Raw genomic sequence first — 27,597 nt, forward strand, 5'->3', positions numbered from 1 at the left:
CACCCAATAAATAGATAGATGGTCCCAGACTGTTTTAAAAACCTGTGCCATGAAAACAAAGTCCAGAAACAGAACAATACTGACTTTTGGGGTAGATACTCTTCAACTGTGGCTAGAGAGGGGAGCATTTAGGTGATATTGCCTTCTAAAACTCTTTGCTACTTCAGGTATTAAACTAGGTGCTCTCAACTTCCAATAAAAAGTTTCCAAAAAAATTTAATAGAAAGATCATATGTGAAAATATGAGAAGCATTTCATGGTTTTATTTCCTTCTTGGAATCCATTATGGAATGTCATCTTTTAGATGCTATTGCCTTCTAAAATTCTTTACTATTCAGGTATTAAGCTAGAAACCTAACTTACTGAGTCCCAGAATGGATTTGTCTGGGACAAATAAATGAAACATTTATATGTTTTCATATAGCCAACAATGCTATAAGGTAATTTTAGTGTTCTGCAACACCACCGATTCTGACAAGAGGGGAATCTAAAAAAAAATCTGAAAATCTTTGGGTATGTCCCTATTCAGCAAGTGCATTGCATAGTTCCTAGGAACTTACCAGGATATTGAAGAAACAGTTAAATTCTTACAAAAAATTTCCCATCTTGCAAAAGAATACATTTTGACTACTTAACAATTGAAGGCATTTGCAATATTGCATTAAAAATACGGTGTTGCTGAAATGCTATCTTTTAGAGAAATGTTAATTCTGAAACCAACCTTGCTCTGCTGTAGGGTTATTGCAACTGCTGTTGCAACACTAGGAGGAAATCCCATTCTTGTGCACAGTTCCTCTTTGGAAAGTTTCATACTGTAGATATGAAACTTCATGGCCTTGCACAGTTCCACAACATGATCTTGGAGAATGTTCATTTTTACTGGCTCAGTTTTAAATTTAATTCTAGATGTTTTTATGCATTCTGTTGTAGAACACATTTACTAATATAAATTATTTTTAAAGCCTACAAAGATTGATTATCTTGACTTCTAAAATGTTTTGTTTCCTTGAATCTTTTATTAGCTATCACCCCATAACACATCCCTTTCTAAAAATCTTTCTTTCTGATTACAGACTTGGAAATGGATAGTGGGTCCCATGTTCCTGTACCTCTGTGAAAGGCTTGTACGATTTTGGCGATCTCAGCAGAAGGTGGTCATCACCAAGGTATTAGCTGGTTTAGAAATTACTAATAGAATCTAACTATAGCATGGAAAAATCTACCCAAGTTCTCTATATCATTGGTCAGAGCTCTTTTTTATTCTTTTTTTTTTTTTAAAGCTTAGAGCAGAGAGATGACCTAGTTAATTTCAATGCACTTAGCTTGATAATCAAATGGTTGGGCCTTTTAACTGGATAAACTAGAAGTTCACATTTTCTTTTGAAAAATGAACCCAAATATTTTGTAGAAATAAATATGGTGTGTGTATGTGTGTGTGTGTGTGTGTGTGTGTGTGTGTAGAGGGGAGGGACATAAAGTGATAATGTGATTAGTTAAGAGTGGAGAAACAAGAGGAGTTCAAAAGGCATACATTGAGCCTTAAAATAGTCAGATGCCAAAAGAACCAGGGAACTTCGGTTGAGGTTGAGATAGCTTCCTAGGTCCCTTTACCTCCTTTTCTGTGCTTTGTATGTGATCATAGACTAAAAAATTAAAGTGCCCTCCCCCAAAAAATAAAGTACCTAAAGTCTTAAGCAAGTTACTAACTAAACTGCATCAAGAATTGAGTCTCCTAGCTTCAAGTATATAGTGGCTTTCTCCCCAATAATCTATGCTGTTTCTCATCATTACATAAATAAATAATATCCAGCTATAGAAATATACACTTCTTATTATTGTTTCAGGAAACACCAGACAAGACTATTTGAAATATATATTGATTTCAGAGAGAGGAAGGGAGAGGGAGAGAGAATCATTGATTGTCTGCCTCCTGCATGGCCCCCGTCCCCTGACCCACTAGGGATACAATCCCCAATCCGGGCATGTGCCCTGACCAGGAATTGATCCCTGACCTACTGGTTCATAGGTCGATGCTCAACCACTGGGCCACACTGGCTGGGCAGAAAAGACTATTTTTATCAAATAAAATTTAATTCAATTCACTTCAGTTCAAAAAGTATTTACCAAAACACTACTATGGCTTATTTTTGCAATATTCACAAATTCTTTCTGTCCTTCACCCTAACTTTTCTTTCTTGTCAACTAAGGAAGGTCATAGTAAAGATAGTCCATCTGGCATTAGAAATCTGAAAATACAAAAAGCCACAAAAGTTCTTCTTTTATGATACTTATATTGTACTATCAGAAAAATCCCACAGATCAAAAGAGCTACCTCAAAATTTCCCTTACTAGACTAGGACTAACAAAATAAGTGTTTTCCTTAAACATATTTCTAAGGGAAAACTTATTTTCCTTTGAAGAAAATAGATACTCATTTTCTTCTCATATAAACATACATAAGAAACAATGCATGATCTGTAAGTATTCCAGTCATAAAGCTGTCCCCTAGTACATTTTATTAAATCCAATCCTAATTTTGCCTGTGGTAGCAAAATTGCTATATGGTAAAAATTTGTTTCACCACACAATATTGCAACATGGTAAACATAATTTTCAAAATAGTCTTTATAAATTTTTATTTTCTGTTTTCAAAATGAAACTTTATAACTCTATTTCAGTGATGAAGGGAAGTTGGTTACAGCTTTATCATGTAAGATCTATTTAAATCACAAGTTTCAAAATGTTTGGCAATTTTTATTAAAAGGACTTCCCATTCTATTCTTCCTCACTGGTGAAAAGAAAAGCTCAGCAAGATTAGTCAACATTGGGAAACTGCTGTTTTTTTCTATTGATTTTTCTTTCCTTGTATATCTCTTTTTTAAAACAATTTTGTTTTATTGCTTAAAGTATTACAAAGAGTATTACATATGTTTCCTCCCCCCGCCTTGACATTCCCCCGGCCTCCCCTACTCCCCCAAGTGTCTTATGTCCATTGGTTATGCTTATATGCATGCATACAAGTCCTTCGGTTGATCTCTTACCCCCACCCTTCCCGCCCCCTAACCCTCCCCAGCCTTCGCGCTGTAGTTTGACAGTCTGTTCAATGCTGTTCTGCCTCTGTATATCTCTTGTTTGTTTTTAGTTGTACATATGAAGTCCTTCTAGGTTTTTCAGGAATCGTCAAAGAAACAATATATTACTTTCTATATTAAAATGAAAGCTTTCTATTGTGTTCTATTTTTTAAAATTGTTTACTAATTCACCAATTGATGTGCATTTGTACTGTTTCCCATTTTTTTTTTGCTATTATAAACAAAGATGTTATCAACTTCCATGTATACGGATTGATGGCAACAGGTAGGTAGGGCCTGGCTTTGAGAAAGATAGATAGTGTATTCCTCAAATAGGGAGAAATGTAGAAACAATGCCTGGAGTCAGACAGGTTTGAGGTGTGACTCAGGACAAAGGCAGATAAACACAGTTAGTCTTGGTTTGGGAGATGTTGCTATAACACACCAATAGGGTCTTCTTTCTCTTCTATCCAGATGCTAAGGCTCTCATTCCCTGGGGAGACAAGAAGACTGAGCAGGAAACCATCTCTTCTTTCTGTTTCTAGCCCCTGCCTTGCCTTCTTAAAGAAAAAATATGATAATAAGCTGGTTCTTAGGTTCAATTCCCTTGTAAGACTCTGAGACAGAAAGCTACATGTAGAAGGTTTATTGGAACATGTTCTCTGGAGATGAACCTGTCAAAGAAAAGAAAGGCAAGATTGGGAGAGGAAAAAGCTGACCCTAAATATGGTTGCAATTGCAGAGAGTGATCCTGCAGAGAGTGCTGGAGTTAGTATGTCTCCTTGGAGTTGTCCCAAATTGAGGAGAGGGGCCAAGCCTCTCTTCTCAGGCATCAGCTCATCATTGGTCATGGGCTACAACTGAGGGCAATGCCCAATGAGAGAGATATCTGCTGCAGGAAATGCTGTGTTGGCCCTGAAGAAAGAACCTGGGTGTGGCATCTTAGTTCAGCCCTTTATACATACAGACACTGAAAAGGCAAGTTTTGGGGAAAGTGTAGTTTTCAGAGATATGTTTTGTTCCTTAGGTGGTGACTCATCCTTTCAAAACCATTGAGCTACAGATGAAGAAGAAGGGATTCAAGATGGAGGTGGGACAATATATTTTTGTCAAGTGTCCCAAGGTGTCCAAGCTGGAATGGCACCCTTTCACACTGACCTCTGCCCCTGAGGAAGACTTTTTTAGCATCCATATCCGCATTGTTGGGGACTGGACAGAGGGACTGTTCAATGCTTGTGGCTGTGATAAGCAGGAGTTTCAAGATGCCTGGAAATTACCTAAGTGAGTACAAAGCAAATATAACAAAGGCATATGAGTTCAGGAAAAATGACACTAAATAGCTCCTCTCCCCGCATCTCTCACTATCTCCTGAGTCTGACAAAACACACAGGTTCTACAAATATAGGTAGCTATCTCTATGTTCCCCATTTTTTTGTGTGTGGTGTGTTTGTGCATATATTTATAAATCTTATATGAAAGGTAAAATATTTGAATCAAATATGAACATTCCCAAATTCCTTTCAATATATAAGGATCAAGGCCAAGGTATATTAACCTTTCTAACAAGCAAACATATTATACTAAAGATGTTCTTAAAATACAATTGGTGCATGTTATTTGAGGGTAAATGCCATATATCATTCATTTTACCTCCTTCTCCCCATATGCCTAACATGGTATTAGGCACTTAGTGGATGCTGAAGAAAAGTTTGTTGAATAACTCAATGAATACACAGATGAAAATTGGACAAATTAAAGCTACAAGAGGTTTTGATGTAGAAATTTCCCACTTTATTTCAATGCACAATATAAGCAGAAATTTCAAGCCTGGGACACCCTGACAAGAAATACAGACATGTGTGTATGTGGGGAGGTTATGGGTAAAGGGGATGAGGAGATGAGCAAACTACCCTTGAGAATTAGCAAATGTTTTCAGTAAGCTAACAATTCCTCTTCATACTTCCAACTCCAATGTTCATACTAAGTTGGTTACTTGAAAGTTGTTTCACAAAATAAAGTGCTCCATATCCTGGTTTGAAGTGACATATTGCACACCCCTAGGAATAATGTGTGCCCCATCACACTCTGAAGAGTAGAATATGTCTGTAACAGTCTCTTCTTATGCTTCCCTCCAGGATAGCTGTTGACGGGCCCTTTGGCACAGCCAGCGAAGATGTGTTCAGCTATGAGGTGGTGATGTTAGTGGGAGCAGGGATTGGGGTCACACCCTTTGCATCCATTCTCAAGTCAGTCTGGTACAAATATTGCAATAATGCCACCAATCTGAAGCTCAAAAAGGTAGGTCCCATTATTGTTCAGAAGGCTTGGAGCATTCATCACACTCTGACAAGTAAAGTCTGAGAGAGTCTTTGTGGCTGAGGGTGGCAGAGACCAAGGGAAGTGTAGGCCCTTGGTATACTGTATTTGTATATTACTATATAGAATAGTATATTACAAGAAATTTGGAAGAAAGAAAGTTGGGGTAGAGAGAAAGTATTTACAACCCCAATCCAATAGCTGTCCTTTTTGTATATTCTCTTTCAATATTCCCCACATTTACATATTTTTAGAAAATTGTAAATAATGCAGATGTACAATTTCATGTCCTGGTTTTCTAGAAACAGTGTTTTTCCGTGTTGCTGCCGGCTTTCAGTAATCATTTTAATGATTCCTTCATGTTCCATTGAGAGGATATAGAATATTTTTTCTATCATCCTAGGTTAGTGATCAAGATCAATTTCATTTTCAGCCTCCCAATACTTTTGTTGCAGGAAGAGAGCAGGAGACATGTTTTTCATGTAACTTTTACTTTCTTAGGATAACTCTTCAGAATAAATTCCCAGAGGATTTTGTTCGTCCTATGTAAATTTGGTTTCATTATATGATAAAGAACATCATTATTGAAACTTGAGGCATTCTAATAACCCTAGATATTACCGCTAATGGGAACATTAAGCTTATCATGACTTTTAATTCTTCCCTTTTCCTATTTCCTATGTGAGGAAGGTTTGGGTAGAAATACTTTTTTCCTTAGGAACTCAGGAATGTCTGGTAGTAGCAGGCAGGGAATTGGTCCTGTGACTCAAGGTTCTACATTAGTCTAGATCAGCGGTTCTCAACCTGTGGGTCCCGACCCCTTTGGGGGTTGAATGACCCTTTCACAGGGGTCGCCTAAGACCATCGGAAAACACATATATAATTACATATTGTTTTTGTGATTAATCACTATGCTTTAGTTATGTTCAATTTGTAACAATGAAATTGGGGGTCACCACACATGAGGAATGGTATTAAAGGGTCGCGGCATTAGGAAGGTTGAGAACCACTGGCCTAGATTCTAGTGGTTTTTATGAGAGGAGATACAAGGGAATCCAGGGATTCTGGGAAAGCAAGAGCAGACCCAAAGAGAAAGAGGTGGGCTAATATTTTTTCTTAAACTTTGTATGTTTGAAGCCAAGCTATTCATTTACTGCCTTGCCAATGTGAAGGCCAGAGCCAGTTCATGTGAACTAGCTTGTCAAATGTCTAGAACTTTCTGAAAACTTCTTTCCAAACCTTTTGAGCAACAAGAAAAAGTTGGGAGGAGGAAAGAAATCCCTGGGTCAAGGCTGACAGGGCTTATTTAAATATAATCTGCTTTATGATCTGTCCTCTTTCAGATCTACTTCTACTGGCTGTGCCGGGACACCCATGCCTTTGAGTGGTTTGCAGACTTGCTCCAGCTGTTGGAGACCCAGATGCAGAAGAGGAACAATGCTGGCTTCCTCAGCTATAACATCTACCTCACTGGCTGGGATGAGTCACAGGTAAGGACAAGATCTCAAATTTCAGGTTCTTCCCACAGTGCCCAGGGCTTACTGACTTCCCTTTGGCTATTGAAGTGTCTTCTGCACTGTTTTTACTAAGAGCAGTTGATTGATTCTGGTGATTCAGCCCATTCACTATCACTCAATATCCCCACACATTCAGACTGTTGAGATGATATTTTGAAGTTGATATCTGTGGAACAGATCAAAGCTAAGCTGCTGACAAGGAATAAAAGCCAAGACTGACCTTATAAGAGAAATGCTACCACCGGAGGTCTCAAACAAGGTAGACCAGAGGATCCACAGGGTAATGAGAAGATAGTATTAGCTCTCTTTCTCTCTCTCTTTATATCTACACACATATACATACATATCATACATATACTGTATATACCTTTAATTTTCAGTATATGCATGTTTTATAATATACACAGTACATATACTATGTGCCAGATATTCTTTTTTAAAAATACATTTTTATTTATTTCAGAGAGAGGAAAGGAGAAACATCCATGAGACAGAAACATTGATTGACTGCCTCCTACATGTCCCCTATTGGTGATAGAGCCCACAACCGGGGCATGTTCCCTGACCAGGAATCAAACTGTGACCCTCCTGGTGCATGGGTTGATGCTCAACTACTGAGCAACACTGGCCAGGCCCAAATATTGTTCTTAGAGTTGGTATAGTTTGTCTAATTAAATCCTCACAACAACCCTATGAATTAACCACTATTATTATCCACATTTCACAGATGAGGAAACCAAGGCCCAGAACAAGTTAGGTCATTTGTCCAAGGGCGTCCAATTAGTAATTAGCAGAGTCAGAATGTTCCAGAGCAGCACTCTTAGCAACTTCTAGTAGTTTGCTATTAGCATTTGTAGATAAACCAAAATATATCTAACAAAGGTGTATATACACACATACATATATGTTAAATATATGTATGTGTGTATATATGTGTGTATATGTATGTATCCCCTCCTTCCAGGGACACTTAGCAATGTAAACATTCTACGATTCACAAAGACAACCCCCTAACAGCAAAGAATTATCTAGTCCTACATGACAAAAGAGCTTCAATTGAGAAACTCTAAAACAAGTTAATTCCAAGAGGATAGCATTTATAAATAAGCAAACATTAATGACTTGCATGGAAACAGCATAAGCTGTCACTCTGAGAGGAGAGCTACAGCAAGAGTCTGCTTATTCCTGACCAGTGTCTCAGTGGCTCCTCAATCCTGGGCATCTTTCCCATGCACGATGTACCTTGAAAATTGACTTTTTCTCATTTGGGTTTTGGCATATTGTTTAGCATGGATTCCCTGAGTCTTAGAAAAGTCTTGTTGTAAATGGGCCAGGGACACATGACCGTGAAAATTGCTAGTCAAAAAAAGTGGTTTTAAGATGCAACTTCTGCAATTCAAAAACAAAACAAAACAACAACAACAACAAATACTTGATAAAAATGAAACCCAGAAAAAAAATCTATAACATAAAAATTGCTTTGCAGTTTTGATATTTAAAAAACCAGATACAGTTTTTTTTGTTTTTTTTAAAATATATTTTATTGATTTTTTACAGAGAGGAAGGGAGAGAGATAGAGAGTTAGAAACATCGATGAGAGAGAAACATCCATCAGCTGCCTCCTGCACATCTCCCACTGGGGATATGCCCACAACCCAGGTACATGCCCTTGACCGGAATCGAACCTGGGACCCTTCAGTCCGCAGGCCGACACTCTATCCACTGAGCCAAACCGGTTTTGGCAAAAAGCCAGATACAGTTTTTGATGGGAAATTTATTTGTATTGAAAAAGAATTATTTTGCTTTGCAAAAATAGTCTCTACAGATTTATTAAAACAAGTAACCACCCTTTTTACCTCATTCATCCCCGGCCCAGATAATTTAAAATCTGATTTAATTTTAAAATAAATTTAATTAGCTACTTTTATGAAAAATATCTGTGTTCAAACTGAAGCTCCCTAGAATGGTAGCAGAAGTCAACACAAACACACACACATACACACACAGACTTGCTTTAGGCTTTATTTGATATCTCATGATGTTATCAAAATATGAGTGCATTTTAGTCAATGATTGTTTTAGTTCTTAGTGATTCCCCTAAAGAAGAGGGAGTGGAAATATATTAGTGCAAATGAAGAAAGTCATAGAGCAGATGAGATACAGAACCAAAAGAAAAACAAGTGAGACAAAGAATTTGAATCCTACCCACACTTCAAAGACTGAATCAAATGCTGCCACCCTGAAACCATCCTATAGCCTCCCACCCCAACTCCTTCCTTTCCTCTCATTGAGATGTTTGTGTCTCTTCTACAGCACTCATCATACCTTACTCTATAAATATGATTATTCATGTTGATACTTCAACGTCTGCCCTCCTAGATTATAAATTGCATGAGGAGACCTAGTTTTTTCTTTTTTAAAAAAATCCTCACTAGAAGATATTTTTTCCATTAATTTTTAGAGAATAGAAGGGAGGGAGGAGGGGGGAAGAGAGAGAAATATCCATGTGAGAGACACACTGATTGGTTGCCTCCCTTATGAGCCCTGACCAGGACTGGCAATCGAACCTGAACCCTTGGTTACATAGGCCGACACTCTAACCATTGTGCAACTGGCTATGGTTGGTCAACTTTTTTATCTTCTACCCTACAGCACGTTTTGCTCCAAATATATATATATATATATATATATATATATATATATATATATATATATATATTTGTCCTTGCTTTGTGAGATATGTAACTATTTCAGAAAAAAAGAAACATGTTTTTACAGCATGTCTTTTTTTTTTTTTTCTGAATTCATTTCCTATCCTGCAGGCCAATCACTTTGCTGTGCACCATGATGAAGAGAAAGATGTCATCACAGGCTTGAAACAAAAGACTTTGTATGGACGGCCCAACTGGGATAATGAGTTCAAGATAATTGCGAGTCAACACCCAAAGTAAGGCATTTCCTGCTTTAAGGTGTTCTTGAGGCTTGTGGTCTGTCTAAAAGCAGCAGCTCCCAAATATGGCTATATTTGTATATTGAAAATGAAACTACCCAGATTCCTATATTTACACAGTATCTGTGTCTGGCATGCTGATCTGTTAGAAATTCCAGGGAGGGTCCATTATCTCATCACGCATCCGCATGCATCTGATCCTAGGCTCCCTCATTTTAGTATCCTGCTGCCTTCACAAACAAGGCTGAGCAGCTCTCCCATGGGGCAATCTAAACCCAACCATTTGTAGAAAAGACAAAGGAGCAGAGGGGCTCTTCCCTGAGGCCTAAAATCATTTGGAAATCCCCCTAGGTTCTGCGTAATCTATGGCATCCAAAAACCTGAAACTGTCTTTTCTTTCTTTCCCCAAAGTACCAGAATAGGAGTTTTCCTCTGTGGACCTGAAGCCTTGGCTGAAACCCTCAGTAAACAAAGCATCTCCAACTCTGAGTCTGGCCCTCGGGGAGTGCATTTCATTTTCAATAAGGAAAACTTCTAATTGGTTTCTTTCATGAGAAAATAAATGTGGGTTATACTGTTGAATGTCCAAAAAGTGCTAGCTGGTTATGTAAGTTCCCCCCTTAAAAAATGGAGAAAAAGAAATTCTAATGTGAAAGTTTTCCCTGAAAGGAATGTCAAATTGTTTGATTGTAATAATATGCATTTGAATGGAGCTTTATAGTTTTCAGACCACTTTTACAAACATTTTTTTTTCTGTCACTCATGCCAGAGAAAGGTAGGGCAATGATTCCTGGAGTTAGTTTTTAGGAAAAAAACAAATGGGGACTCAAATGATGAAGTAACTTCCCGAAGGTTATGAAGCTGAGATGCATCTGACTCCAGATTTGGTATTCTTCCCACAATACCAGCCTACCTGGAAATGGGTTTGTATATTCCCCAAAAGGAGAAGCAAACCAGAAAGTAGCTATTCATTTTCCATTTTGTGTCATCTTTGTTCTCATTATTGTCATATGGAAGGAAATATTATGTGCTGACACATTTAACATGAATGTGTCAGTGTTAGATTTTTAACATTAACATTAAACATTTAACATTAACAGGATTGACAGGACTGACAACATTAACAGGATTGACATTTGTTCATACTTCAGTTTACCAATAGATCATATTAATTGTGTCAGATATTCTTCTTACAAAAGAATATTAGAGTAACTGAAATTGATGTATTACCCAACATATACAATCATGCTTGGCGCAGAGTAGATATTCAATGAAAATCTGTTGAATGAATGAATGAAAAGACATTTAGAACCATATAATGCCAGGGTAGAATTAATTTAAAGCCTTAAACAGAATTCTCTAAGGAAATAACTTCTGTTACTCTTATAGGCCAAAGGAACATGATGTTCCTGAAGGTAGGGAACAGGCTAAGCATAATAACCAATAGGGTGTCCTGGAGGTTCCCTCACATTCATATTTGAAGCATGGAGAGAAGGTAGATGGAGGCAGAGAATGGACCTTCTACTGTAACTCAGGCTGGCTTCTCTAGTCTTGCTATCTGTGTTATGAAAGAAATGCATACTTGAAAGGATCTCCCCCAACCATCACTTGTGAATTTAAAACTAAGAATTGTGATAAATATGTATCTGAATGTCCATCTGCCTTAAATAGCATCACCCCTTGCTTTACTTAAATACTCACATACAAAAATGGTTCTTATTGGGTGACTAATGATTTATTGTTTTATCATCATCACCATGAAATTTATATCCTAGAAACTAAAATACCCAGTTTATTGTGTAGGTATTGAATTCACACTCAATAGAATGTTCTCCATATCTATGTGTTCAAAAGAGAGTCTCTAAATCATTGTTAATATGTCCAGAAACATTTTTTCTTTTTCTTACAACTGCTCTTATAGCTGTTAACTAAAAAGTTTTCTTGGCCCAACCCTCTGGAGCCACAGATATTTAGAATTATTCAACTTCAGTAAGGAGGAAGAAAGAGAAGTAAGCAGGGGGAAGGGCAGAAGACAAGGTTTGGAATAAATGGGCAGGAAGGAGGAAAGAGAATAGAAGAATGAGAGAAAGCTAAAAAGGTAAAAGGTTAGGGTAGGGGAAAGGGACCTCACATTGCTCAGTTTCTACCCCAGACTTAAAGTCTTATATGTACTGAATGTAAGTGAAGGAAGCATGCACATATTCATTTTATTTTGATTACATATGATATTGAATATGAGATTGTTATTACAAATTTTGAAGTGAGTGAGTATATTCAGTGTACTGGGATGAACTAGTAAGAACTCAGATTTTCTTTTGGGTTCTCAGGATGACCAGGACACTAACAAGTCAGGTCTGCTGCTGGTATGTCATCTTCCCAAAATGTCCCAGGAAAGTTTCCATGTAGAGAAATGTAGGTCCAGCCTGCTCACACTGCATGCCAAGTTCATTCATTTAACAAATTTTTATTGTGCTATTACAATGACTCTGGCTCTATCTTCCTGTTTTCAATTCTTGATACCAAGTGTGAGGAAAGGGGGAACCACACTTATACGGAGTCTGGGACTCTTGGCTACCACTAACCTATTTTGACATAAATAAAACCAACTCCATTTGTTGCTCTGAAAATGTTTCTCCCTTTGGCACCATAAAGGGTTTTCTCCCTTTGGCACCAACATGGTTACCAAAATCGAGAAATCTGTCCTGTGTTATGCTGGTTATGAGATTTTTAAAGATGAGTATAAAAGTGTTTGTCATTTTGAGAGCTTTCTTCTTCATGCTTCTTCCAAGCCACCAGTGCATCTTTTTTTTTTTAATATTTAGTATTTAGCATTTAGTAACAATTACTGAGAGAATGATTAAGCAGTGTTTTAATCTCAACATTCTAAAGGCTTTTCTTAGTTCTTTCGTTTTTGCAATATTGCTTTTATGAAATTTGGATGCTTGTAGGTATGGTATGTGATTATCCTGGGGGTCCCTGGGAGATAATTCTTAGTAAGAACTATTAAAACTGTACTTGATATTAAAATTAATGAACTCTTTTGGTGTCTGTGTTGTTGATCTTTGTGTTAAAGGGTGGATTCAGATAGTAAAGATTTCTTTTCTTCCGCAGTAGAGTTGAGATTCCCTGTGTTTTTGTATATGTCATGCCAAAAACTGCACAATTTATGGATTGGGAAGGGAAAACTGAGTATAGAGTTCTGTGCTACTGTCCTGGTGACCAACACATCACTGGTATAAGGAACAAGGACGCATCACCTCACATCAGAATTTAAAAGGCAAAGAAGCCCTAGCATAAGACCTCTTTTTTTTTTTCATTTCCTCTTGGGTTCTAACTATGCAGTTAAGTGTCATCAAATCAGACTGTTAATATCCTATCTAATAAAAGAGAAACATGGTAATTAACATACGACTGCTACCCTTCCCATTGGCTAATCAGGGCAATATGCAAATTAACTGCCAGCCAAGATGGCGGCCTGCAGCCAGGCAGCTTAAAGTGAACATGAGGCTTGCTTGCTTCAGTGACGGAGGACTCCAACGTTCCCCGCCTACCTTGCCGGCCTCTGAGCTTGCAGTTTGAAACATAGTTACAAATATAGAAGCTAAACAAAACCCCAGCAGGGCTTTCAGCAAGCCGGGATCTCAGAGCTGGAGTTGATACAGAGTTCCGATTATAGAATGCAAACAAACCAGATACCTGCTTTCAGCAGCAGAGGCCTCAGAGCTGGAGCCAGAGTTAAAGCTGGCCCAGAATAAAAAGAAAAAAAGGAGCAGTTGGGAGCTTCAGCCACCCGCCAGCCTGAAAACAGCCATCATCCCCTCACCCAGGCTGGCCAGGCACCCCAGTGGGGACCCCCACCCTGATCCAGGACACCCTTCAGGGCAAACCAGCCGGCCCCCACCCGTGCACCAGGCCACTATCCTATATAGTAAAAGGGTAATATGCCTCCCAGCACCAGGATCAGCAGATCTGCGAGGCCTCCCAGCACTGGGATCAGCGTGACAGGGGACAGCGCCCAAACCCCCTGATCGCCCTGCGGCTCTGTGTGTGACAGGGTGTGGTGCCCCAACCCCATGATTGGCCCTGCTCTGTGGGTGATAGAGGGCAGCGCCCCCCCCCCCAACAGGCCCTGCTCTGTGTGTGACGGGGTAGAGCCATAACCTCCCCATCGGCCCTGCTCTGTGTGTGACAGTGGCGGCGCCCCAACCCCCTATTGGCCCTACTCTGTGAGTGACAGGGGGGAGCTCCTCAACCCCCTGATGGGCCCTGCTCTGTGTGTGACAAGGGGGAGCTCCCCAACCCCCTGATTGGCCCTGCTCTGTGCATGACAGGGGGTGGCGCCGCAACCTCCCCATCGACCCTGCCTTGAGTGTGACAGGGGGTGGTGCCTCAACCCCCCAATCGGCCCTACCCTGAGAGTGACTGAGGGTGACATTGCAACCTCCTGATCCACCCTGCTCTGTGCATGACAGGGGGTGGCGCCCCAACTCCCCAATCGGCCCTGCTCTAAGCCCAACCAGGGGCTGCACCTAGGGATTGGGCCTGCCCTCTGCCACCCAGGAGCAGGCCTAAGCCAGCAGGTCGTTATCTCCCGAGGGGTTCCAGACTGCAAGAGGGCATAGGCCGGGCTGAGGGACCCCTCCTCCCCCCTGAGTGCACAAATTTTTGTGCACCAGGCCTCTAGTATGTACATATGGTTCTGTGTTGGCCATTGTTCTAAATGAGTCAACCAGTTACAATCTCCACTGTCCAGGAAATGGATAAAGGCATAGGCATATATTCCTGTGGGAGTCAGCAAATTCTGCCATGGTGGCTAAGGACATTACCTGAAACAAGTGTTAATAATAGAAATAGCTAGCTAACATTTAGCAAATATCTTCTACTATGTCAAACATTTTATATACATTTCAGCTAATCACTCAGGGCACTGCAAGGTAGTCATTTTATCCCAATCTTGTTGATAAAAAGCCAGTCTAAGAAATCTAACACTGATACAAACTATCATTTAGTTTACAGTCATATATAGGTGACACTGTATCCTTAGTGTATTAGAAGGTAGGTATTGACAGTCTGTCTTGTTATTGGTGGTATGAAGTTTAATCACCAGATTTCTCTGTTATAAATGTAAAGGTATTATTTTACTTTTGTAACTAGTCAGTAATGTTTGGGGAATATTTTGTGATGATAAAAATATCATTTTCTCCAATAACTTTTTACCCAGTCATTTTAGCACATAAAATTATATCATCTGCAAACAAAGATAATTTTACTTCTTTTTGATTTCATGCTGCTTATTTATTTTTCTTGTCTGATTGCTTTGGCTAGGACTTCCATTACCATGTTAAATAGGAGTGATGACAGTGAGTACTTTTGTCTTATTTCTGATTTTAAAAGAAAAGCTTTAAATTTTTTGCCATTGAGTATGATATTAGCTGTTGGCTTGTCATATATGGCCATTATTATGCTGAGGTATGTTTCTTCTACATCCGTTTTGTTGAACATTCTTATCACGAAAGGATGCTATTTTTTGTCAAATGCTTTTTCTGCATCTATTGAGAAAATCATATGATTTTTATCTTTCTGTTAATGTGGTGTATCACATTTGTGGATTTGTATATGATGAACTATCCTGCATCTCACCAATAAGTCTTACTGGACAATAGTGTTATAGTGTATAATCTTTTTACTGTGCTATTGAATTTGATTTGCTAGTATTTTGTTGGGAATTTTTGCATCTATATTCATTAGGGATATTAGCTTATATTTTCTTGTAGTTTCATTATCTAGATTTGGTATCAGAAAAAGGCTAGCCTTGTAAAATGAGTTTGGGGGTGTTTCTTCCTCTTCAATTTTTGCAAGAGTTTGAGAAGGATTGGCATTAATTATTCTTTAAATGTTTGGTGGGATTCACCAGTGAAACCATCTGGTCCTGAGTTTTCTCTGTTGAGAGGTTTTTTGATTACTGATTCAATCACCTTATTCTTTTTTGGTCTCTTCAGATTTTCTATTTCTTCGGTCTGGGTAGGTTATATGTTTCTAGGAATTTATCCATATCTTCTAAGTTATCCAGTTTGTTGACATATAATGGTTCATAGTATTCTCTCATGAACTTTTTTTTTTTTGTATTTCTGTGGTATCAGTTATAATGTCTCCTCTTTAATTTCTGATTTTATTTATTTGAGTCCTGTCTCTTTTTCTTTGAATTTGAGCTAAAGGTCAATTTCAGTTATCTTTACCAAAAAAACAAAACAAAACAAAACAAACCTGTTAGTTTCACTGATTTTTTAATATTTTTTTCTGGTCTTCATTTTATTTATTTCTGCTCTGATTTTTGTTATTTCCTTTCTTCTGCTAACTTTGGGCTTAGTTCTTCTTTTTCTATTCCCTTGAGGTGTAAAGTGAGGTTATTTGAGTTGTTTCTTAATGTCAGCATTTATTGCAATAAACTTCCCTTTTAGAACTGCTTTTGTAGCATCTCATAGATTTCAACATGTTGTGTTTTCATTTTTGTTTGGTTTGAGATATTTTTTTATTTTCTGTTGGATTTCTTTTTCTAACCCATTTGTTGTTCAGGAGAATGTTGTTTAATCTCCACACAGTTGTGAATTTTCCAATTTCCTCCTGTTTGTTTTTTTTTTGTTTGTTTCATACCACTCTATTCAGAAAAGATACTTATGATTTCAATCTTCTTAAACTTGTTAAGACTTGTTTTGTGACCTATCCTGGAGAATATTCTGTGTGTACTTGAGAAGAATGTGCATTCAGCTGCTGTTGGATGGAATATTCTGTATATGTGTGTTATTTTTATTTGGTCTAAAGTACGGTTCAATTTCAATGTTTCCTTGCTGATTTTCTATTTGGATGATCTTTCCATTGTTGAGAGTGGGACATTGAAGTTTCAAATACTTTTATCTTATTTCTGTCTATTTCTCCCTTCAGATCTGTTAGCATATGCTTAATATAGTTAGGAGTACCAATGTTGGGTGCATTTATATTTAATTTGTTATATTTGTTTACCCCTTATCATTTTATAATGTTTTTCTTTGTCTCTTGTTACCATTTTTGGCTTAATGTCTATTTTGTCGGATATATTTATAGTGACCCCTGTTCTCTTTTGGTTTTCACTTGCATGGAATATCTTTTTTTCATCCCTTCATTTTGAATCTATATTTTTCCTTAAAACTGAAGTGAGTCCCTTATAGGCAGCATTTAATTAAGTCTTTTTTCTTAATTTACCCATCCAGCTATTCTATGTCTTTTGATTGGAGAAGTCAATCCATTAACAGATATTATTGATAGGTAAGGACTTACTATTGCCATCTTTTAAAATGCTTTTTGGCCATTTTGTAGTTCCATTTTTCTTTACTTCCTTTCTTGCATCCTTCCTTTGTAAATGGATGATTTTCCATAGTGATATGCTTTGATTCCCTTTTCTTTATCTTTTATGTATATATTGTACATTTTTGTTTTGTGGTGCCCATGAGGCTTACATAAAACATCATATACATATAGTTTTTAGCTCACTGATTCTGTCTCCTGCTTGCTCAAGTCTACTGTAGAAGCTTTCTATTGAATTCGTTAGTTCATTCAGTATTCTTCAGCTCCAAATTTGTTTGATTGTCTTTGTGTGTTTTTTCTATGTCATTGTAGAACTTCTCATTTAGTTCTTGTATTGTTTTCCTGATATCATTAAATTATTTATCTATGTTCTCTTGTAGCTCTCTAAACATTTGTTGAATAATTATTTTGAATTCTTTGTTGGATAATTCCTGGATCTCCATTTTTTTTAGAGCCAGTTACTGAAGTTTTACTATATGCCTTTGATGGAAACATGTTTCCCTTATTCTTTATAATTCCTATAGCCATTCATACGAGTCTACACATTTGAAGAAGCAATCATTCTTCCAGACTTTATGGACTGAGTTTACTAAGGGAAGCTTTTCACCTGAGGATGGAGGCACATTAAATGACGTTGTGACCTTTGGCCCATGGTGTAGGGTGCCAAGTTTGCCAGTATAAGGCAGCACCAGGTCTGAAGAAATTTGACATCTCTTCATCTCAGGACACTGGGGTCCACAGTATCAAAACTGTGTGGTCTTTGGTGAGCAAAACAGAAAATCTGCAGTGACTGTAAGGGCTATTGGGGTCCTAAATGGACCTCCAGCTCTGTTAGCTGGGCATGATGGTAATCAATGGTGGGGGCCAGAGCTGGTGGTGTGCACACACTTGGCTTTAGGGTGTCAGTTGCTAGTACCTATATAATGGGGCCAGTTTCAGACATCCTCATAGTCATGGGGGCCAGGGCAGATAGCAAGGCCTGGGAACAACTATAGACTCACTAGCAGCTAAAGAGGATATGACTATTTTTTAAACTTTTTTATTTATTGAATAAGGTATTACATATGTGTCTTTATAATCCCATTGCCCACCACCCCCCCACACACACACACATGCTCTCACCCCCCTGTTGTCTGTGTCCATTGGTTGGGCTTATATGCATGCATACAAATCCTTTGATTGATCTCTCCCTCTTATCCCCACCCTCCCCTAATTTCCCTCTGAGGTTTGACAGTCTGATCGATGTTTCTCTGTCTCTGGATCCATTTTTGTTCATCAGTTTATATTGTTCATTATATTCCATAAGTGAGTGAGATCATGTGGTATTTATCTTTCTCTGACTGGCTTATTTCACTTAGCATAATGCTCTTCAGCTCCATCCATGCTGTTGCAAATAGTAAGAATTCCTTCTTTTTTACTGCCACATAGTATTCCATTGTCTAGCTGTACCACAGCTTTTTAATCCACATATCTGCTGATGGGCACTTAGGCTGTTTCCAAATCTTAGCTATAGTGAATTGTGCTGCTATGAACATAGGGTTGCATATATCCTTTCTGATTGGTGTTTCTAGTTTCTTGGGATATATCCCTTGATGTGGGATCACTGGGTCAAATGGGAGTTCCATGTTTAGTTTTTTGAGGAACCTCCATACTGTTCTCCACAGTGGCTGCACCAGTCTGCATTCCCACAAGCAGCACACAAGGGTTTCTTTTTCTCCACATCCTCGCCAACACTTGTAGTTTGTTGATTTGTTGATGATAGCCATTCTGACAAGTGTGAAATGATACCTCATTGTCTTTTTGTTTTGCATATCTCAGATAATTAGTGATGCTCAGCATGTTTTCATATGTCTCTTGGCCTTCCTTCTGTCTTCTTTCGAAAAGTATCTATTTAGGTACATTGCCCATTTTTTGATTGGGTTGTTTACCTTCCTTTTGTTAAATTGCATGAGTTCCCTGTAAATGTTGGAGATTAAACCCTTATCGGTGATAACATTGGTAAATATGTTCTCCTATGCAGTGGGCTTTCTTGTTGTTTTGTTGAGGGTTTCCTTTGCTGTGCAAAAGCTTTTTTATTTTCCTGTAGTCAAAATACACCAACATTTATTTATTTGTTTATTTATTTATTTTTTATTTTTGTTTATTTTTTCACTAGTTTCCATTGCCTTAGGAGCAGTATCAGTAAAGAAATTTTTTCGGCATGTGTCTGAGATTTTGCTGCCTGTCGATTCCTCTAGTATTTTTATGGTTTCCCATCTTATGTCTCAGTCCTTTATCCATTTTGAGTTTATTTTTGTGTATGGTGTAAGTTGGTGGTTTAGTTTCATTTTTTTTTTTTGCATGTATCTGTCCAATTTTCCCAACACCACTTATTGAAGAGACTGTATTGACTCCATTGTATGTTCATGCCTCCTTTGTCGAATATTAATTGAGCATATTGGTTTGGGTCAATTTTGGGGTTCTCTATTCTATTCCATTGATCTATATGTCTGTTCCTGTGCTAGTACCAGGCTGTTTTGACAGCAGTGGCTTTGTAATACAGCTTGATATCTGGTATTGAGATCTCACCTACTTAATCCTTTCTCAGGATTGCTGTAGCTATTCCGGGTCTTTTTTTATTCCAGATAAATTTTTGAGGAGTTCGTTATAGGTCTGTGAAATATGTCATTGGTATTTTAATGGGGATTGCATTGAATCTTTAGATTGCTTTGGGTAGTATGGAAATTTTGATTATGTTGATTCTACCAATCCATGAACACAGAATGTTATTCCATCTGTTTATGTCTTCCTCTATCTCTTCTTTCAGTGTCCTGTATTTTTTCGCATATAAGTCTTTTGCCTCCTTAGTTAAGTTTATTCCTAGGTATCTGAATTTTTTTGGTGTGATGGTAAATGGGATTGCTTTTTTAGTCTCTCTTTCTGTTAGTTCACTATTGGTGTATAGAAATGCCATAGATTTCTTCGTGTTAATTTTGTATCCTGCTACATTGCTGAATTCATTTATTTAGTCTAATAATTTTTTGATGGAGTCTTTAGGGTTTTCTAAGTAAAGTATCATGTCATCTCTGAATAAGGACAATTTTACGTCTTCTTTTCCAATTTGGATGCCTTTTATTTCTTCTTCTTGTCTAATCACAATGGCTAGTACTTCCAATACTACATCGAACAGGAGTTGTGAGAGTGGGCATCTCTGTCTTGTTCCTGTTCTTAGGGGAAATGGTGTTAGTTTTTGTCCATTGAGTATGATGTAGGCTGTGGGTTTGTCATATATGGCTTTTATTATGTTGAGGTATGATCCTTCTATTCCCACTTTGCTGAGAGTTTTTATCAAGAAAGGGTGTCAGATTTTGTCAAATGCTTTTCCTGCGTCAATTGATATGACTATGTGATTTTCATATTTCAATTTGTTTATGTGATGTATCATATTTATTGAATTGCAGATATTATACCATCCTTGTATCCCCGGGACAAATCCTACTTGGTCATGGTGTATGATGTTTCTGATGTACTGCTGGATCTGATTTGCTAGAATTTAGTTGAGAATTTTAGCATCTATGTTCATGAGGGATATTGGCCTATAATTCTCTTTCATTGTGTTGTCTCTATCTAGTTTTGGTATTAGGGTGATGCTGGCTTTATAGAATGAGCTTGGAAGTGTTCCTGCATCTTGAATTTTTTGGAATAGTCTGAGGAGGATAGGTTTTAGTTCTTCTTTGAATGTTTGGTATAACTCCCCTGTGAAGCCTTCTGGCCCTGGCCTTTTGTTTGCTGGAAACTTTTGATGACTGCTTCAATTTAGTCCATAGTTATTGCTCTATTGAGATTTTTAGAATCTTCCTGATTGAGTTTTGGAAGGTTGTATTTTTCTAAGAATATGTCTATTTCCTCCAGGTTGTCTACTTTGTTGGAATGGAATTGTTCATAGTATTTTTCAACAATAATTTCTATTTCTGTGGGTTCTGTTGTTATTTTGTCTCTTTCATTTCTGATTTTGCTTATTTGGGTCCTCTCTATTTGCTTCTTGGTGTGCCTGGCTAGATGTTCATCAATTTTGTTTATCCTTTCAAAGAACCAGCTCTTGGTTTCATTGATCTTTTGTATTGTTTTTTGTTTGTTTGTTTGTTTGTTTATTTCTATGTCGTTTATTTCTGCTCTGATCTTTATTATCTCCTTCCTACAGCTCACTCTGGGCTTTTCTTATTGCTCTCTTTCTAGTTCTTTAAGTTGTAGAGTTAGGTGATTTACTACCATTTTTTTCTTGTTTTTTGTGGTTGGCCTGTAGAGCTATAAACTTCCCTTCAGGACTGCTTTCATTGTGTCCCATAGATTTTGGATTGTGGTGTTTTTATTGTCATCTTGTCCAGGATGTTTCTAATTTCTTCTTTGATCCTATTTGTAACCCACTCATTGTTTAATAGAATGCTATTCAGCTTCCAAATGTTTGAATTTTTTGGATTGTTTTTATTGTAGTTTATTTCTAATATCATACCATCGTGGTCTGAGAAGATGATTGGTATGATTCCAATCTTCTTGAATTTGGGGAATCTTTGCTTGTGACCCATTATGTGGTCTATTTTTGAAAAAATCCCATGTGCACTTGAGAAGAACATATATTCCGTGGCTCTGGGGTGAAATTTCCCGAAGATGCCAATTAAGTCCATCTGATCTAGTGAGTCATTTAGGACTGCTATTTCTTTGCTTATTTTTTGTCTTGAGGATTTATCCAGTGATGTCAGTGGTGTATTAAAGTCCCCTTCTATGAATTTATTGTTGTTGATCTCTCCCTTTATATCTTCCAGGAGTTTTTTTTTTATGTATTTAGGTGCTCCTGTATTGGGTGCATATATGTTTATCAGAGTTATATCTTCTTATTGTATCAATCCCTTTAGTATTATGAAGTGGCCTTCCTTATCTCTTGTTATGGCCTTCACTTTGAGGTCTATTTTGTCCAATATAAGTATTGTTACCCCAGCTTTTTTTTCATTTCCATTTGTCGGAAAGATTTTTTTCTATCCCTTCACTTTCAGTCTGTGTGAGTCCCTTGTTCTGAGGTGGGTCTCTTGTAGACAGCATATATATGGGTCATGTCTTTTTATCCATTCAGCCACTCGATGTCCTTTGATTGGAGCATTTAGTCCATTTACATTTAAAGTTATTATTGAATGTTACTTGTTTGTAGCCATTTCTGTTTTTTTTGTGCCTGTGTTCCTGCTTACCTTTTCATTTCTTCTTTTTAGAGCATTCCCTTTAGCATTTCTTGCATTGCTGGCTTGGTAGTGATAAACTCCCTTAGTCTTTTTTTGTCTGCAAAGCTCCTTATTTCCCCTTCAATTTTTATTGATAGTCTTGCTGGATAGATTATTATTGGATTCAGTCTTTTGCTTTGCATCACTTTGTCTACCTCCTTCCATTCCCTTCTAGCTTGATGTGTTTTTGTTAAGAAATCATTTGATAATCTGATGGGGGATCCTTTGTAGGTAACTCTCTGTCTCTCTCTCTTGAAGCCTTTAAGATTCTCTCTTTGTCATGAACATTTGCCATTGTAATTATGACATGTTTTGGTGTGGGTTTTTGGGATTCATCTTGCTTGGGACTCTCTGTTCTTGGGTACCTTTTTCTTCCTTATATCAGGGAAGTTTTTTTCTGTCATTTCTTCAAATAGATTTTCTAATCCTTGCTACTCTTCTTGTCCTCTGGCAGCCCTATTATGCATAAGTTACTTTGTTTTGTATTGTCCCGAAACTCCCTTAGGCTCTCCTCCTGCTTTTTAATTTTTTTCTCTAGTTACTGTTCAGATTGGTCTTGTTTCTGTACTTTATCTTCTAACTCACTAATTCAGTCCTCTGCTTCTTCTAGTCTACTGTTGAAACCTTCCATGGTGTTTTTGATTGTAGCTATATCACTTTTCATTTCTTCCTGATTTTTGCATAGGTCGTTGATTTTCTCGTCCATCCAGTGTATGAACTTTGCAACCATTACTCTGAATTCTTTTTCTTTCATGTTGCATGCTTCTGTTTCACTTATTCCTTTCTTGGCTATTCCTATTTTTCTTTCCTCTGGGGATTCTTTCTTTGTCTCCCCATTCTATCACCAGAAGGTTCAAACGTCAAGTTGCATGCGCCTGGGCCATGTGCAGTGGGAGCTTCACACGCCCCAAGTGTCACTTAGAGCTCTGACACCAAGATTTGTAGCTGCTGTGGGTTGGTGGGAGTCACACTCACCCAGGATCAGAGTCACAGGTGCTTAGTGTGACCTCATGTGTGCACCTATGATCAGGGACCCTGCCTGTGCCACACTGAAACAGATACCCCAATGGCGTTTGCCAAAAATCAGAGTCCCCTAGTGCGTGTCAAATTCAGAGACTCCCCCCACCCCACTTTGTTCTTGCCAAGATCATGTATCAGAATCTCTGTTGCTTGGTGCAGTCTCACACCAAGCATCAGTGTCCCTGTGTACACATGCACCAAGAATTAGAGTGACTGTCTCTTAGTATGAATGCACTGGGAATCAGGGACCCCAGGTGTGCATGATGAGAAACAGAGTCAAGTCACTGGTGTGCAGTGCTACCTCTTGTGAGGAGAATCAGAGTCCCTGGCCTGCTTGGGAGATTGGGTTTCACAGTCGCACTGTGTCGGCAGGAGGTCCACTTCTGCCCTGCGGAAAACAGCCTTCCATGTGCGCTTGCTCTGAATCAAAGTCAGGTGGTACTGCCGCTCAGTGTTGGCATGGGGTCTGGTCACGCTGGTGTGCACTGCGGGAAACAAACTCCCTATGTCCATGCACCCAGGCTCAAATTCAGTGTTGCCTCCCTGTGTGGGCATGGCGTCAGGTCACGGGAAAAAAACTCCCCAAGTTCAAGTGCCCAGGTTCAAATTCAGCTCTGCCTCCCTGCTTGGGCATGGGGTCTGGTCATGGCAAACAAGCTCCTGCAGATCGTGCACCTAAGCTCAAATTCAGCCCTGTCTCCCTGTGTGGGTGTATATTCTGGCCGTAGGAAACAATCTTCTGGTGTCCACGCACCCAGGCTCAAATTCAGATAGAGCCGCCACTACTGTGTGTTTGAGCGGAGAAGGTCTGGCAGTTTCCTATGCCACTGCTGCGGGGCCGGTGGGGAGGAAGATTGGCTCTGTGACTCACAGAAATCTGCGGCCAGGGTGCCTGGGGTCTTGGTGTCCATGGGTTTGCAGCTGTGGTTGCAAGTATTTTACCTGAGTGGCTGTAGGGACCTCGTTTGTGACTGAGACCAGATTGGGTAGTGGCGAGGCTAGGATCCTAGTCTCAAGCAGTTCTGTTCTTCAAGATGGCATGGTCTCTATGCTGGCGGTGTCCTCCCAGGAGTGTTTTCAGTGACAGCGGGGTTTTGCCATCTAAGACTTCCCATTTTGGCAGCCTGTTGGAAGATTTGTAGGATCTAGCTGTCCCTAGCTCTAACTCACACACACCACCCACGTCTACACACTCCTCTACCGCTCCCTCACTCTCTCACACACTCTCCCTCCCTATATTCTTGCCAGTCTCCATCTTTTTCCCCAAAGGTTGTATTTTTCTAGGAATATGTCCATTTCCTCTAGGTTGTCGAGTTTGTTGAAATAGAGTTGTTCATAGTATTTTTTAACAATCCTTTATATTTCTGTAGGGTCTGTAGTTATTTTACCTTTTTCATTTCTGATTTTGCTTATTTGGGTCCTCTTTCTTTGCTTTTTGGTGAGCCTGGCTAGAGGTTCATCAATTTTGTTTATCCTTTCAAGGAACCAGCTCATGGTTTTGTTGATCTTTTGTAATGTTTTTTGTTTTAGTTTTTTGGTCTCTATGTCATTTATTTCTGCTCTGATCTTTATTATCTTCTTCCTTCTGCTCACTCTGGGCATTTCTTGTTGCTCTCTTTCTAATTCTTTAAGTTGTAGAGTTAGTTGACTTACTACCTTTCTTTTTTCTTGTTTCTTGTGGTAGGCCTGTAGACCTATAAACTTTCCTCTAAGGGCTTCTTTCATTGTGTCCCATAGATTTTGTATTGTTGTGTTTTCATTGTCATTAGTTTCCAGGGATATTTTTAATTTCTTCTTTGATCTCTTTGGTAACCCAATCATTGTTTAATAGCATGCTATTCACCTTCCAAGTGTTTGAATTTTATTGATTGTTTTAAATGTAGTTTATTACTAATATTATGCCATTGTGTTCTGAGAGGATGCCTGATATGATTTCAATATTCTTGAACATGGAGAGACCTTGCCTGTGACCCAATATGTGCTCTATCTTTGAAAATGTCCCATGTGCACTTGAGAAGAATGTATATTCCGTGGCTTTGGGGTGAAATGTTCTGAAGATGTCAATTAAGTCCATCTGATCTAGTGAGTCATTTAGGATTGCTGTTTCTTTGCTGATTTTTTGTCTAAAGGATTTATACAGTGATGTCAGTGCTGTATTAAAGTCCCATACTGTGATTGTATTGTTGTTGATCTCTCCCTTGATATTTTCCAGGCCTTTTATTATGTATTTGGGTGCTCCTTCATTGGATGCATATATGTTTATCAGGGTTATATCCTCATGTTGTATTAATCCCTTTAGTATTATGAAGTGCCCTTTTTTTATCTCTTGTTATGGCCTTTGCTTTGAGGTCTATTTTGTCAGATATAAGTATTGCTACCCCATCATTTTTTTTTTCATTTCCATTTGCCTGAAAGACACTTTTTCATCCCTTCACTTTCAGTCTGTGAGAGTCCCTTGTTCTGTGGTGGGTCTCTTGTAGACAGCATATATACGGGTCATGTTTTTTTATCCATTCAGCCACTCAGTGTCTTTTGATTGGAGCATTTAGTCCATTTACATTTAAAGTTATTATTGATAGGTGCTTTTTGGTAGCCATTTTCATTTTTTGTGCCTGTGTTCCTTCTTACTTTTTATTTCTTCTTTTTACACCAGTCCCTGTAGCATTTCTTGCATTGCTGGCTTGGTAGTGATAAACTCCATTAGTTTTGTTTGTTTGTTTTTTTTGTTTTTTTTTTTTGTTTGTTTTTTGTGTTTTTTTTTTTGTCTGTGAAACACCTTATTTCCCTTCAATTTTTAATGATAGACTTGCTGGATAGAGTATTCTTGGATTCAATCCCTTGCTTTGCATCACTTTTAAATTTCCTTCCATTCTTTTCTGGCCTGATGTGTTTCTGTTGAGAAATCATTTGATAATCTAATGGGAGATCCTTTGTATGTAACTTTCTGTCTCTCTCTTGCAGCCTTTAACATTCTCTCTTCGTCCTGAACATTTGCCATGGTAATTATGATGTGTCTTGGTGTTGGTCTTTTGGGGATCATCTTGTTTGATACTTTCTGTGCTTGTGTGACTTTTTTTATTCCCCACATCAGGGAAGTTTTCTGACATTTCTTCAAATAGGTTTTCTAAACCTTGTTCCTCTTCCTGTTGTTCTGACACCCCTATTATTCGTATGTTGCTTCATTTCATGTTGTCCTACAGCTCCCTTTGGCTCTCCTCCTGTCTTTTAATTTTTTTTCTCCAATTGCTGTTCATTTTTTGTGTGTTTTTCTTCCGTGTCTTCTAATTCGCTAATTCAGTCCTTCGCTTCTCCTAGTCTACTGTTGAAACTTTCCATGGTGTTTTTTATTGCAGCTATATCACTCTTTGATTCATCTCAATCCTTACATAAGCTTTTGATTTTTTTCATCCATCTGGGTTATCAACTGTAGGACCCTTATTCTGAATTCTTTTTCTGACATAATGCATGCTTCCTTTTCACTTAGCTGCTTTTCTGGCAATTTTTCCTTTTCTTTTCCTTGAGGGTTTATTTGTCTACCCAATTTTGTTCTTACTGAAAAATCGAGATGTCAAGTTGTGTAGGAGCTGCTACTTGGGTGGCAGTGGCTCCTCGGGCAGCAGTTGATCCTCAGGTGGTTGTGGCAGTGGCTGCTTCCCAGTTGGCAGTGGCTCCTCTGGTGGGTGCTGTTCGCAGCGGTGGAGGCTCCTCTGGATGGTGGGTGGAGGCTGCTTACACAGCTGCTGCTCCTCAGATGGGGGTGAGCTGCTCATGAGGCTGCTGCTCCTTGGATGCCTGCAGGCTGCATGTGGCTGCTGCTCCTTGAACGGAGGTGGGCTGCTCGCATGGCTGCTGCTCCTCAGATTGGAGCAGACTGCTCATGGGGCTCCTGCTCCTTGCATAGGGGATGGCTGCGTGTGGCTGCTGGTCCTTATATGGGGCAGGCTGCTCGTGAGTCTGCTGCTCCTTGGATAGGAGCAGATTGCTTGCAGGGTTGTTGCTCCTCATACTGGTGGAATGCTCGTGCAACTGCTGCTCTTTGGGTGGGGCCAGGCTGCTTGCGCAGCTGCTGCTTCTCGGATGTTGGGGGATAGGCTGCTCACAAAGCTGCTGCTCCTCAGATGGGAGCGAGCTGCACTTGT

General features: G+C 38.7%; 1 protein-coding gene across 1 annotated transcript in view; it reads left to right on the plus strand.

Moving 5' to 3' along the window:
• The window catches only part of CYBB (cytochrome b-245 beta chain), a 35,752-nt gene extending 22,858 nt beyond the window's left edge, over positions 1–12,894 (plus strand). Inside the window, exons 8-13 of the mRNA XM_081081270.1 lie at positions 1,074–1,166; positions 4,099–4,352; positions 5,207–5,369; positions 6,731–6,877; positions 9,727–9,851; positions 10,266–12,894. Of these exons, the coding sequence (XP_080937396.1) occupies positions 1,074–1,166; positions 4,099–4,352; positions 5,207–5,369; positions 6,731–6,877; positions 9,727–9,851; positions 10,266–10,392 (909 nt within the window). The 3' untranslated portion in view covers positions 10,393–12,894. The remainder of the gene's footprint in view (positions 1–1,073; positions 1,167–4,098; positions 4,353–5,206; positions 5,370–6,730; positions 6,878–9,726; positions 9,852–10,265) is intronic.
• The last annotated feature ends 14,703 nt before the right edge of the window (positions 12,895–27,597 follow it).

This window comes from Myotis nattereri (genome assembly GCF_964212035.1).
Source record: "Myotis nattereri genome assembly, chromosome: X".
Classification (NCBI taxonomy): domain Eukaryota; kingdom Metazoa; phylum Chordata; class Mammalia; order Chiroptera; family Vespertilionidae; genus Myotis; species Myotis nattereri.